At 42.3% G+C, this 12,318-nt stretch overlaps 1 protein-coding gene across 1 annotated transcript in view; it reads left to right on the top strand.

Moving 5' to 3' along the window:
- The first annotated feature begins 2,252 nt into the window (after window positions 1–2,252).
- The window catches only part of OXCT1 (3-oxoacid CoA-transferase 1), an 88,501-nt gene continuing 78,435 nt past the window's right edge, over window positions 2,253–12,318 (top strand). The window contains exons 1-3 of the mRNA XM_032205369.1: window positions 2,253–2,500; window positions 4,840–4,948; window positions 6,371–6,461. Of these exons, the coding sequence (XP_032061260.1) occupies window positions 2,420–2,500; window positions 4,840–4,948; window positions 6,371–6,461 (281 nt within the window). The 5' untranslated portion in view covers window positions 2,253–2,419. The remainder of the gene's footprint in view (window positions 2,501–4,839; window positions 4,949–6,370; window positions 6,462–12,318) is intronic.

Below are 12,318 nucleotides of genomic sequence, written 5' to 3'. Positions count from 1 at the left end.
AATTGTTCAGCTAGGCTGTTGGGGTTCTTGAATAAAGACTTCCTCTCCTTCTTAAAAGTCCTAACCTCTCTGCTGGTAAGGAGGAGGGGGTAGTTCACCTAAGAGGATACACAGTTAGTGTTAGTACTGTTAGTATCAGGGAAGGCAAAATTCTCAACATATCTTCTACCTTGTTCTAATTCTTGCCAGAGCCTAGAGTACGATCCTTCTTTAGGGACAGTGTTAATTACAGTCCCTGTCTCCCTTCCTGGAGTGACTGCTGCTGCCACCAGTTCAATATTAAGATTATAGGGAGCATAACTTGGCTCCTTCTCTGAAAAAGGAATCTCATTGTTTACACATAAATTTAAAGCCTGAATTTTCATCAGACCCGTATTTTGGCCAAAATACTGCTGTTTCCTTAATTGGTTCTTTTGTCCAGACTGATACACAATATTTAACCCTTTTTTTTTTTTTTTTTTTTTTTAATTACTTTTCTTTTACAATCCCTCTAATTTTGGGATTATGTTTCCAATTTCTTATCATTTTTCAGGAAGAACTATTAGTAGGCACTCCCCCAGGGATATCTCCCTGTCCCCTGGAACTCATATTTTCCCATTTTTCCTAACCCTCGCCAGTATGTGCTACAGAAATTTCCCTTCTGCAGTGTACCACACACCAACGTACTGAAAAATGGGGGTGTACCGCCAAGCACTTCCCCGTGCAAGCGTTACCGCACACCTATGAGTTTACCAGATTCCCTGGAACTCGTACTTCCCATCTTTCCTAACCCTCGCCAGTATGTGCTACAGAATTTTCCCTTCTGCAGTGTACCACACACCAACGTACTGAAAGATGGGGGTGTACCGCCAAGCACTTCCATGTGCCAGCGTTACCGCACACCTGAGTTTACCAGATTCCCTGGTGTACTTCCAAGCACTTCCCCGTGCAAGGATTACCGTACACCAGATTCCCCTGGTGTAGTGCCAGCACTTCCCCGTGCAAGGGCTTACCATACACCAGATCACCCGACCCCCAAGGCAATACTTAATATTTCTTACCTTGGTCTGTGCACAGAGTTACCGGATCGATTCTTAAAAACCCGGAGTGCCTACCTTCTTCCTTTCCCCACTACTTCACGGATCCTGCCTCTTTAACCAGTCTCGGGCCCTCTGTCAGCTTTCCGCAGAACCGCCACCGTCGATGCACAGGACCGCTGAAATCAGCGGGGCATGCCTTCCTGCTGCTGCGGCGGTGGGGCTCCCCAGTAGGTGACTGGATCCCGGACGAGCCCCCAAATTGTGAGAAACACTCCGTAGCCAATAACTTAGGCTCAGGCAAGGATCTCAGTGAAGTAGTAATTTATTCGCGATTGCAATGGCGGGCGCCCCACAAGCAGGAGAGAGCGCATCTACTAGTTCCAAAACACAGTTTATATACCTTTTGATGGCAGGACCCTCCCCTGTTTCCCCACTGAGTGGGTAATCCAGATTCACAGTCTATCTGATGCTTCACAAACAATGCATGGCCTTCAGTCGCCGGCCTGTTAAATTTCAAATTTCTTTTGACATTTTTACTGCTTGAAGTGGTAATGTTTCTTCACTTATCTGACTTGACTTGACACCGTGATTTTCACCTAATTGTCCTAAGGAGTCTGATTGTCTGCATTTTACAAGGTCGCCTGCTAAACTTTCTTATCACTGTAAGCATATCTCAGTACCACATTCCCTCCTTCTAAACAATGTAACTCTGCAAAAACAACATTTCTATTCCCACACACAGCCATAGCTGAGGAGGACAAGGCTGGCAGCTGCGCTGGAAAGGAGAACAACGGCGGGGAGCGTGACCTCCCGTCATGTGCCGGGGGCATTTCTCCTCTCCTGCATCCCAGCCGCTGCTCGCATTCCTCTGCCAATCTTTGTTCCACCGGGCATCGCCGGCGCACGGGCTGATCCCCGGGGGTATTTTTAGGAAGCGTCAGGCACGGTGGAGGCGTGCTTTGAATTCTCCCCCTCGCAGCACGGCGAGGTGCCAGCGCTGAGAGGTGCACGCCATGTGACGGCCGCGGCCGGCGCGCGTCTATTCCAGTCACATTTTCCACACAAACAGCATCCGACGGGGGACCGCGGGGGGCCCGGCCAACCTTCAGGAGCCCCGTTGGCAGCCCACGCCCCGCTCACACCGCCTTATCGCCGCGGGGCCGGACCCTTCCTTCCCCCTTCCCTCCGCCGCCGGGCCCCGCCTCGGGCGCGGCCACGTCAGTGGGCGTCGGGGCCGAGCCCCTCGCCCTCCCCCGGCACGCCTGAGCCCACGGCAGCGCCTCTCCCGGCCGGGCCTCGCTCAGCCGGCGCCGGACAGTAGCACCAGCCGCCCCCTCCTCCTCCTCATCTTCCTCCTCTTCTTCTTCTTCCTCCTCCTCCTCCTCCTCCTCCTCCAGAAGATGGCGGCGCACAGACTCCTCCTGCCGCCGCTCGCCCGCCGCATCCTCCTGCCCGCCGCGCGGACACGGGGCGCCGCCGAGGTGAGGGGCGGGACGGCCTCTGTCTGTCCGTCCGTCTGTCCGTCCGTCCGTGTCACCCATCCATCCATCCGTCCATCCGTCCATCCGTCCGCGCTGACCTTGGCGGAGACGGGGAGAGGGGATGCGGGGCTCGGCCCCGCAGCGCGGCTCAGCCCCTGCCCGCTCCCCTCGCTTCCCCCTCCCGCCCCCCCCCTGCCCTCGGTATCCCCTTCTGATCCCCTTCTGGGTGTATTTTTGGGGGACACAGCGCCTCACCTGCTGCCTCCTGCCGCACGTGTCGGCTGCCCCGCGTGTCTCCGCGGGCAGGGGGGCCCGGCTGCTCCTGCCTTTGTTTTGTCGGGTTGTGGCTTGCCCCTTCTGCGAGGCGTCCTTCCCCTTGGCTGGCCGCTCGGGTGTCCTGGTTTGGGCTGGGGTAGCTGATTTTCGTCATAGCAGCGAGAAAATGTTGTCATGCTTTGGCTCTAGGGTAGGAATAAAGCCATAAAGCCACCGATGTGTTGGCTGTTGTGCAGTGCTCACACACAGCCCAGGGCATTACAGCCCCTCCTGCTGCCCCACGAGCGATGAGGGGCTGGGGGTGCACCAGGAGCTGGAGGGGACAGGGCCAGGACGGCTGGCCCTAGGCTGCCCAAAGGGATGTCCCACACCATGCGGTGCTGTGCTGAACGATAAAATGGGGCAGAATTGGCAGGGGTCTGCCATTGCTCAAGGACGGGTCGGGCAATTGCGCTGTGCATCGCTTGCTTTGTGTATTCTTTTTTTCCCCCCACTTTTTCTTCCCTGTTAATCTCCCTTTATCTCGGCCCACCACTTAATGCCCGCCTTCCTGGTTGTGTGTCCCCCTGCCCCTCGGCAGGGGACAGCGGGTGGCCACCGTGTGTCACCAAGCTGCCAGATCCACGGCCACCACCTGGGGTTTCGGCTTCGTGCCCTGGTGTGCAGGGACACACTTTGCAGTTCTGAAAATGTGTTTCTGAAGGAAATAGCCATGGGGCTACTGAGCATGGGGAAAAGGGTCTTATTTTCAACCAGTACGGTTCCCACTTAATAATGTTTTTCTGAGCCCCTCAAAGCAGAGGAGCATCGATGGCAGAGGAGCATTGGGAAGGAAAGAAACCTCCATTTAAAAAGGTTTTCTTAATACTCCATGCAAACCCTTCTAGCCTTAGTTTTATAAAGGAGGCGGTTTGTGTAGTTTTGAAACTGAGCCAAAATTACTGCACTGGTTGTAACTGGATCTTAAGACAACTCTGCAGGGAAGAATACTGCCATTCTCTTTATGTTGTGCATACATTAGCTCGATTATTATTCATTTACCCATTCTTCTCCTCCTTTCCCAGTCTACAATTTCTACTTCCACATCAAATTAGAAGTGGAAACAACATCAGCTAGTATTTTGACCTCCAAATATGCTCAATTTTTCAAGACTCTGTAAGTATAGTGTAGTGGTTTACATGTCAGTTGCTGCTGGAGCACTGACAGTACTTCATTAGTATTAATCCATGATAATATTACTGTGAAACGCTTCAAGGGGAAAAAAAAAAGTTTTAGGATAGCTGTGATCTAAGAATACAGCAGAGGATTCATGGTGGTTACTGTTTAATGGGTTTGCGCTATCAAGTCTTGATTTTGGGGTGGAAGTCCTATTAATTTCCCTTTTGTCCTCCTATTTCATATGTTTGTGGCAGTCTCCCTGACTGAGGGTGGTTCTCCAACAATGCATGTAGTGCTAAGAATGCAGGACGAAGCTGGGCATCCCTGCTTACTACACGGCCAGCACAGTGCTGTACTTCACATTGTTCCTTGGCCTCCACTCAGAGTTTGTGGTGATGTTGGCCCTCTGCGTCTGCGCCTACTGATTATCCTTGGTGTCCAGATACTTCGGAGCTACAAGCAGTAATGTTGGGTTGGAGCAATCTACATGTTGCTCAAACTCATGTTGAGGAATTGCATTTTTGAGTCTGTTTACACTAAGTCACGACTTCTCAACAGTTTAAGATGGAATTCAGAAACTGTAAATCTGTTTGAATATAGTCTAATGGATGCAGTTTATATTAGTCCTAAAGCCTTTATAACACGCATGAATGTAGCAAAACATGGGTGATATGATTTGGGGGATAGAGAGACAGCAGAGTCCTTGTTCTAGACAGCCTAACCCATATATATGTCCCCCTACCCTTCTATCCCTCTTTCCACAAATATGGAAGCTTAGTCTTTGTCTTAGCAGTGTCTTTTTTGTACATCTTCCCCTTTAGTTAGCCAGAGGAATGGTCGTTATTACAGAACTACCATATAATACATCGTATTCACTCACTTAACCTCTTTTAATGTTGTTCTAGATTTCTGGATGCTATTTTTCTACCAGCTCTCAACGCAACACCAAATTTTATACTGATCCTGTTGAAGCTGTAAAAGACATACCCAATGGGGCAACTATACTCGTTGGTGGTAAATATTTAAATTCTTTATGGATGAAAACTTGTATTCTATTAATGAGATAATTGTGGTTCTTTTAACGTTATCTAATTTGAGAATCCATATCTTTTGTGTAGGTATTTTAAACAAGTCATTTCCTACCTTACTAATCATGGGACAGACCTTATCAGTAAGCAAATCTTGGTTTCTTAGTTGAAGGAAATATCCTCAGGAAAAAATCATTAGTTATTTTTCCCCATTAATAAAGCGTTAGACCTTAATTGCGTCAATTTGAATGCAGAAAGTTAATTTGGTCTTTTGGATCATTACTTCAGATGGTGAAGAAAGGCATTTTAGCTTGATTATTTTTATGCATTCTGTGCTCTGTATTTGCCTTTTCGCTGGCTCTCTGTGACCTTGAACAAATCACCTGAGCTGTTTGACTGTTGGAAGTCAAAATAACTTACCTATTATTCAGTTATACTGAATGGTTATGTGTAATATTTCCAGAAGAGTCAAGAAATTGTATCATACTGGCTTTCAACACGACTTGAGCTCTTAAATATTCTAGATGTTTTTCACAGTTTCATGCTGTTTAACCTCCTGAAAGAAAAGGCAGTCTCTTTATTTAACGTACCATATCTGATTTTTAGTACTGAAGAAGAGTAGTGAATGTAATGTTGTAAAACATGGGAAACATCACTAGAGATCTGTAGTAAGGCAAAGAAATGATAATTCTTCCTATTTATCATTTTGCCTTACTACTGTCTATTTTTTTGTTGTTGTTTAGTAGGAACAAAAGAAAAGATGCAATGGTTGCAAGTAAAATGCTAGTAGTCATAGTATTAAGAGTAAGACTGGTGCTTCAAATGTGCTATACTTCATTTTAGGAGTATGAGGTTCTTACACAATAGGCAGGGGTGTGAGGTGCTTCAGCCTGGGTGGAGATCTGGGTTACTGTGCTTCCAGTTACTGGTCTTACCCAGAAGTTTAAGATTTCCAGATTCTTATCACTGACTGTAGGTTATGCTGTATGGGAGAACTCTTTGCTCCTCTTGTTTGACAATGTTAACCATTCATTGTTACTGATGGTTAGTTGCCTGGAAAAAAAAAAAAAAAAAGAGGAGTAATGTATATAAGGGCACAGGGCATGGATAGGACACACACCAGGATAGCCAAGGTCTTGGAGACCTTATCCAAAGGCTGTTTGCATATGAGCAGGTATCTGATATCTTCATTGCTTTAATATTGCTAAATTGCTTTAATCCAAACTGGGAAGCATCCAGTGACTGGGAGATTACAGTACTAGGGCACACCACGCTTTCCAGAAGTATTGGTTTCTTTAGTCATCTAAAGTGCTCATTCTATTCAGGAAAGACTTAACTAACCAGTGCTTCTGATTAAACTGTTTTTCAAACACTTGTGACATATTCAATTTTATTTCATTATACACAGGTTTTGGATTGTGTGGGATTCCTGAAAACCTCATTGGGGGTTTGCTGAAGACTGGAGTAAAGGGAATTACAGCTGTCAGTAACAATGCAGGGTAGGTATACGTGTATTTGTGGCTTAATTCTGTTCATGTGAGAAGGCTGGTATGTTTAAAAAAAATACTACTTTTCATCATAAGGTGTCTGAAAATTAACATGAAAAAATAATATAAAAAAAATGAAAAATCGGTATGAAAAATAGCTGTGTCAGTTTTATTTTTGGACTGAGTCCAGAGAGTACAGTCCTGTGTGTATATATACCCCGATTTGTCTGGGAGCAATTGTTGCTGTAGAACATAGCAATTACGTATATTTACATATATTTAACCGGTTGATTGTAACTGAAAATATCAGTCATTTGTGTGTCTGTAAATTTCGAGATGGGAATTTTTAATTACATTTTGAGGCTTTCTGACAAAATTTTATTATAGCTCCGTTACTTTAAAAAAAAAAAAAGGGGGGGGGGGGAGGAAAATAACCCCACAACAATAGAGAATATTTATGATAAATCAATGGAGAGACTTTTTTTGTGAGTCTAGAAATTATCATTTTGTTAAATATTTGCCCATTAAGAAATTCATGTGAGATTGACAAAATAATTTTTACATGCAATTTCCCAGCTTCTCATTATGGTTATTTTTTTTTTTACACAAGCTGCTCATCTAGTACACCTAACAGTCTTCATGTAGAGAAATACAGCCACAAGTGCATTGATGGAATAGAAACAAAATTAAATAAAAATTCTGACATGCAGAATGTAGTGACGTGTATTTGAAATTTGCCAGGTCAATAAGATGGATGTTCTGCTCCTTGCAGCATGTTGGATGAGTAGCATATGCAGGTAGCCCTAAATTTGGTGCAGTAACTTATCATATTAAATATCACCCACAGCAACAAAATAATCTCAGTATAATTTGGTTCACTGTGGATTTAAAGAATATTGAAAACCATAAAAAATCCTCATTTACTATTTCCTGTCAAATGCAGCATACAAAATTAAGTAGTTCACAAAAAAATGCACTAACCTGGGATTTTCTAATTGCTGAAATTACACATCATTACAGAAAAGAAAAGAAAAAAAGGGAAAGAATGCTCATGCACCATGCTCACACACCAGCTTGCTTACCACCTGGGGTGTATAATCCTATAACCCCAGTAGATCTAGCTGTGAAAACACTCTTGTTTCACAAGGCAGGAGTTTAGGATGAGCCCTCTTAAAAAAAAAAAAAAAAGTTTGCTAAAGGTGCATCGAGATACTTGCACCAGAATAAGGGAGAGATGGGTTTATGTGAAACAGAAAGGTTGTTTGGGTATGAAGAGCTTGGTTCCTAGTGTGAAATGAACGTAGATGTCAAACACTGCTTCCTCAATTCCTCCAGCCTTGCCAAAGAAGTGAATTAAGTTTGATTTATCCAGTAATGCTTTGTGCTCTTGTCATCTGTGTCATTACATCTCTCCTATGGTCTCCTACGTCTATGGTTTTGTATCCCAGTCTGTTTTAACTAGACTGAAATTAACATGATTTAAAAACAGAATATAATTAAAAAATACAGATAAAGTAGCAATTATAACAATTAATAATTAATAAAAAAAAAATATGTTTTGCAAATCATTGTCTCTTCTCACTTAAAATATTTCAGACATGGTTTCTTGGTCATAGAACAAGGAAACACCTGAAATCTCCATGTGGTCTTTTTCACTACCTTTTCAAACTCAGATTTAAACATTAACAAGAAAAAGTACTTTCTTCTGTTATCTACTGTTATCAGCTTTGTTTCCTGGTTAATAAGATAATACCAACCTGTAGATTGAAATTAGCAGTGGTAACAGGGAAAAGTGTTTCAGAAAATGTTTTTTCTTTAAAAGTTTGATATTGTAAGGGAAAAAATGTGTTGAGCAAAATCAGGCAGTATTTTTTTTCTCAGATATATAATCTTACGAATTTTGGAATATTCTGTTGAGCAATCATTATGGCAATAGTGAAGTTTAGTTGGAGTTTTCACTTCCAACTAAATTGGCAAAGTATGTGGCCCTCCTGCTGCATCACAAAACTTCCGACGTTTGATACAAGGTCACATAGGTACTGATTGAGTTCTGCTAGATATAGCAGAGATATTTAGTTCTGCTAAGGTTCTCACTTCTGTTTTCTCGTTTGAGTTCTTTGGACCCCATAGAAATAAGCCACCAGTTTTATTTTTATGTTTACTTTAATTAAATACAGTTGTGGTTCTCTTTTTATTTATTTTTTATTGCTTTTAGAAGAAAATTTGTTCCTATATATGTAATCCAGGCAGCTGAAGTTCACAATATGTTAATCTTATTTTTTTCCAGTTCCTCGTGCTTGCCATTGTGCATGCATAGTAATGGATATAATTTGCATTAGCACATAGGGAGTCACACTCAAACCCTTCACTATCCTGTTGAAAACAATTTCTGTTGGATGCTAAAAAGGAGACAAAGAGATAGAATTTATGAAAGATCAATCATGTAGAAGAGATCAATCACTTTCCTTATACCCTTATTTCTGAATGACATGCATATGTGTCAACAGAGTAAGTGCATAGATGCTTCTAGCAAGTAAAGGTTTAAATGTGAAAAGAGAAGCATTGTGGAATGGAACTCAGAAGCAGACACTTTGTATTGTATTTTATAATATAGAATATTGTTGTGGTTTAACCCAGCCAGCAACTAAACACCACGCAGCCGTTTGCTCACCCTCCCCCCTCCCTCTCTGGGATGGGGGAGAGAAACAGGAAAGTGAAGCCTGTGAGTTGAGATAAAGACAGTTTATTAAGACAGGAAAATAATAACAATAATAATGATGATAACTGTACTACTACTACTAATGTGTATGAAACAAGTGATGCACAGTGCAGTTGCTCACCACCTGCTGACTGATGCCCAACCTAACCTTCACCTAGCAGGTGAAAAATCTTTCACCAAGATTTTTGATGGTATTGTAGGCCAGGCTGGATGGGGCTTTGGGCAACCTGCTCTAGTGGAAGGTGTCCTTACCTTGGGCAGGGTTGGAACTGGGTATTCCTTAAGGTCCCTTCCAACTCAAACTGTTCAGTTCACTAATTCTGTATTAGGTTGGAATTAATTTTGCTTGAAAGAGTTGCCCTGAAAATTCTTTGATCTTTGAAGCTGGAGAGATTAGTGTCAAACGTTTTGTTTTCCATGAATGTTCATGGAAGTCTGATAAACACCTCACAGAAAAGTATGATGATCTGTGCTTCCTTTTAGGCATACTCAAAGTGTTGGTATTTGAATTTGTCTCCAGTGCAGGCTTCCACCTCTACAGATTTTAAAGGCACTTCAGACCTGCATCCTCATTTCTTGTTGTATACCTGCTAATGGCTGTTACCTTTGAGGGGCTGTTGGAGCAGCAATTGTGCTAAGGCTTTCCTTGTAGGTGGTATCAGATGACTTGAAAATGCCCAAGAACATCTGGGTTTTTCATGAAAGCTAGCTTGTAAAAAGCCTGGTTTTAATCTCATATTAAACAGTATTGTCTATTTTGAAATTAATTTAAGAATATGGCCTCATCTTTTGTTTTTATTTCTTAACTATTATATGGAATTTAGCCTGCTATAATTTGATAGGGTTTGACATCTGAATCAAATCACAGATGTTGTCAATAATAAAGTCAAAATCCTCATCACAGTGAGTGAAACCATTTAAACATATTAGAATACCATAGCAAAAAGCATAATGATACTACCAAGTATCACAATACTAACAAATAGATTTGAAAACTGAAATAGCAGAGCATTCATATGCCCTGCAGCACTAGTATTCAAAGGGTGAGTTGTTTTTTTAATCTTGGGATGTCAAGTACTTTGTGAAATGACTAACTTGCCACTTTCCAAGATGCCTCAGGATTCAGTATTTTGCTCTGGTGCTGAGTGCTGTGCTGTAGCTAATACCCTGCTGTGTTTCATCTTCCTGACTGCAACTGCTTTCTGTTCTCCAGCTCTTCCAGCACACAAGAGGTAATTGGCTGTGGTTAGTGTTTTTTTTTGTTTTTTTTTTTCATCCGGCAGTGGGGTTAGAAGGCAACTTGTAATTGGAGCAGAGAAGGAGCCAAGTATGCAGACAGGCAGCCTCTTCTAGAGAACAGTGCAGCAACATGGTTTAAGTCACATGTCTTTCAATATGTGTGAACCACAAAATGTTCTTACAGAGCGATCTGTTTGTGACTTAAAGAGCAGCAAGGGGGACAACGTTTCACTTGCATCTAGGAGAGAGCAAGAGGAAGTCCTGTCGCACTCTTACCAACTCCTTTCTTTGAGCTGGAGAGGAGGTTCAGCCAAGTTTAGAAATGCTTGGCACTCTGGGGAAACAACTTCAGAGGAGTATGTGATCACAAATTCACACCTTATTGTGCTGTGCTACAGTGCAACAGGGAGGAGATTCCTCCTGCACGTCCTTCCTCGGTTCATATGGCTGCTAGCAGGTCAAGTCCTTGTTTTGAGCTGTGAAAGCCTTGCCAGGGAGGGGATGTACAGTCCTGTATGAGGTGCTCTTGGGCACCTGAGTTAGAAATATGATCCTGCTCAACACACGGCCTGTTGCTGTGCGCTTCTGTAGTGCGTAAGCTATGCACTAGCCAGTGAAATGGCATATTTAAGAGTAGTTACTCTTTTGCCAAGCCAAACAAAGCAAAGCGTTTGAAAGGGAAGCAATACAAATATTCCGTATCTCTGCTATTTACACAACGTGCTGCGGATGAAACTGGGGCTTGTGAACCATGGGAGATACTGAAAGGTACTATGGTGGGCAGGTGTGCTTTTAAAATGCATACTCTCACACCTTCCCTTATAACTTGTTTTGCCTGTGTTATTCATATTTTAAGTATTTCCTTTACAATGTATGATTACATGCCCGTTAAATTTAGAAGATTCTATTTCAGTAACCTTCTAGAATCCATTTTATTTTGTCTTTGCTGCATTGTTTAAATTTGGTTAGCTACATATACATCAGTGCACCCTTATTTTAAACCTTGACTCAGTGAATTCCCAACATAGCTGTGATTGACAAACAGTACCTTCTTGCATGTGGCTGTTGTTATCTGCACTATGACTTCATAGTACCTGTTGCATACTGACCAGGTTATAGTAGACTTGGACATTTCAGGTCATCTTACACCAAAGCTTCCATTTTGCAGGTTTACAGGCCTATTGTTTCAGGATCTGTGTTGCAACAAAACTAATCTTGTCATTAACAGTTAACAAAGCCAAATATTTAAAATGAAAGTTTAAGGAATTGGCTCCAAATTGTTATTTTTCATTAATTATGCTTCATGAAATGGTTAACTAATTTTGGGTATAATCACATTCTGAGATGAACACCTTTATTCTGTCTGTACTACCTCAATAGACTGACTTTGTGCTAGGTAAAAATGAAGTCTGTTAGTTACTTGTACTAGCTGCACATGTGGTCTGACTGTTGTTACAAATGGTCTGCTTCTCTCTGAGTTTTGTCTGCTTGTGAGATTTAAATATGCATTCTTTTTGAATGCAATAGTATTGAACAGTAGGTTTTCACTTACAGTAAAAATAGAAAAGTCACAGCTAATATATCTTAACTACTAATCACCTGGGTGACCATTTTAAAGGAGATTGACCGCATGCTGTCAGATTATCAGAGGTTCAAGCTATCTGCTAAGAAGGCATTAGCAGCTTTTTAAACCTTTAGTTTCTGTGCTAATTTAGGAGAAGTTATTTTTATGTTACGATATTATGCATTTCTAAGGAGAAGATAGCCTTGTGATAAATATTTGGTCAATGTGCCTGTGTGCACTAAGTTACTCATTGTATGACTGTGCACCCCATATTAATTCAAAAGTATGAAAGGTACTTTTCTAGTTTTAGCAATTAAATATTTTGTTTTTAAGGCAGGTTTAATAAA

Source organism: Aythya fuligula, chromosome Z, assembly GCF_009819795.1.
Source record: "Aythya fuligula isolate bAytFul2 chromosome Z, bAytFul2.pri, whole genome shotgun sequence".
Classification (NCBI taxonomy): domain Eukaryota; kingdom Metazoa; phylum Chordata; class Aves; order Anseriformes; family Anatidae; genus Aythya; species Aythya fuligula.
Note: the sequence above shows the minus strand (reverse complement) of the source record. Positions and strands in the feature narration are given on the sequence as shown.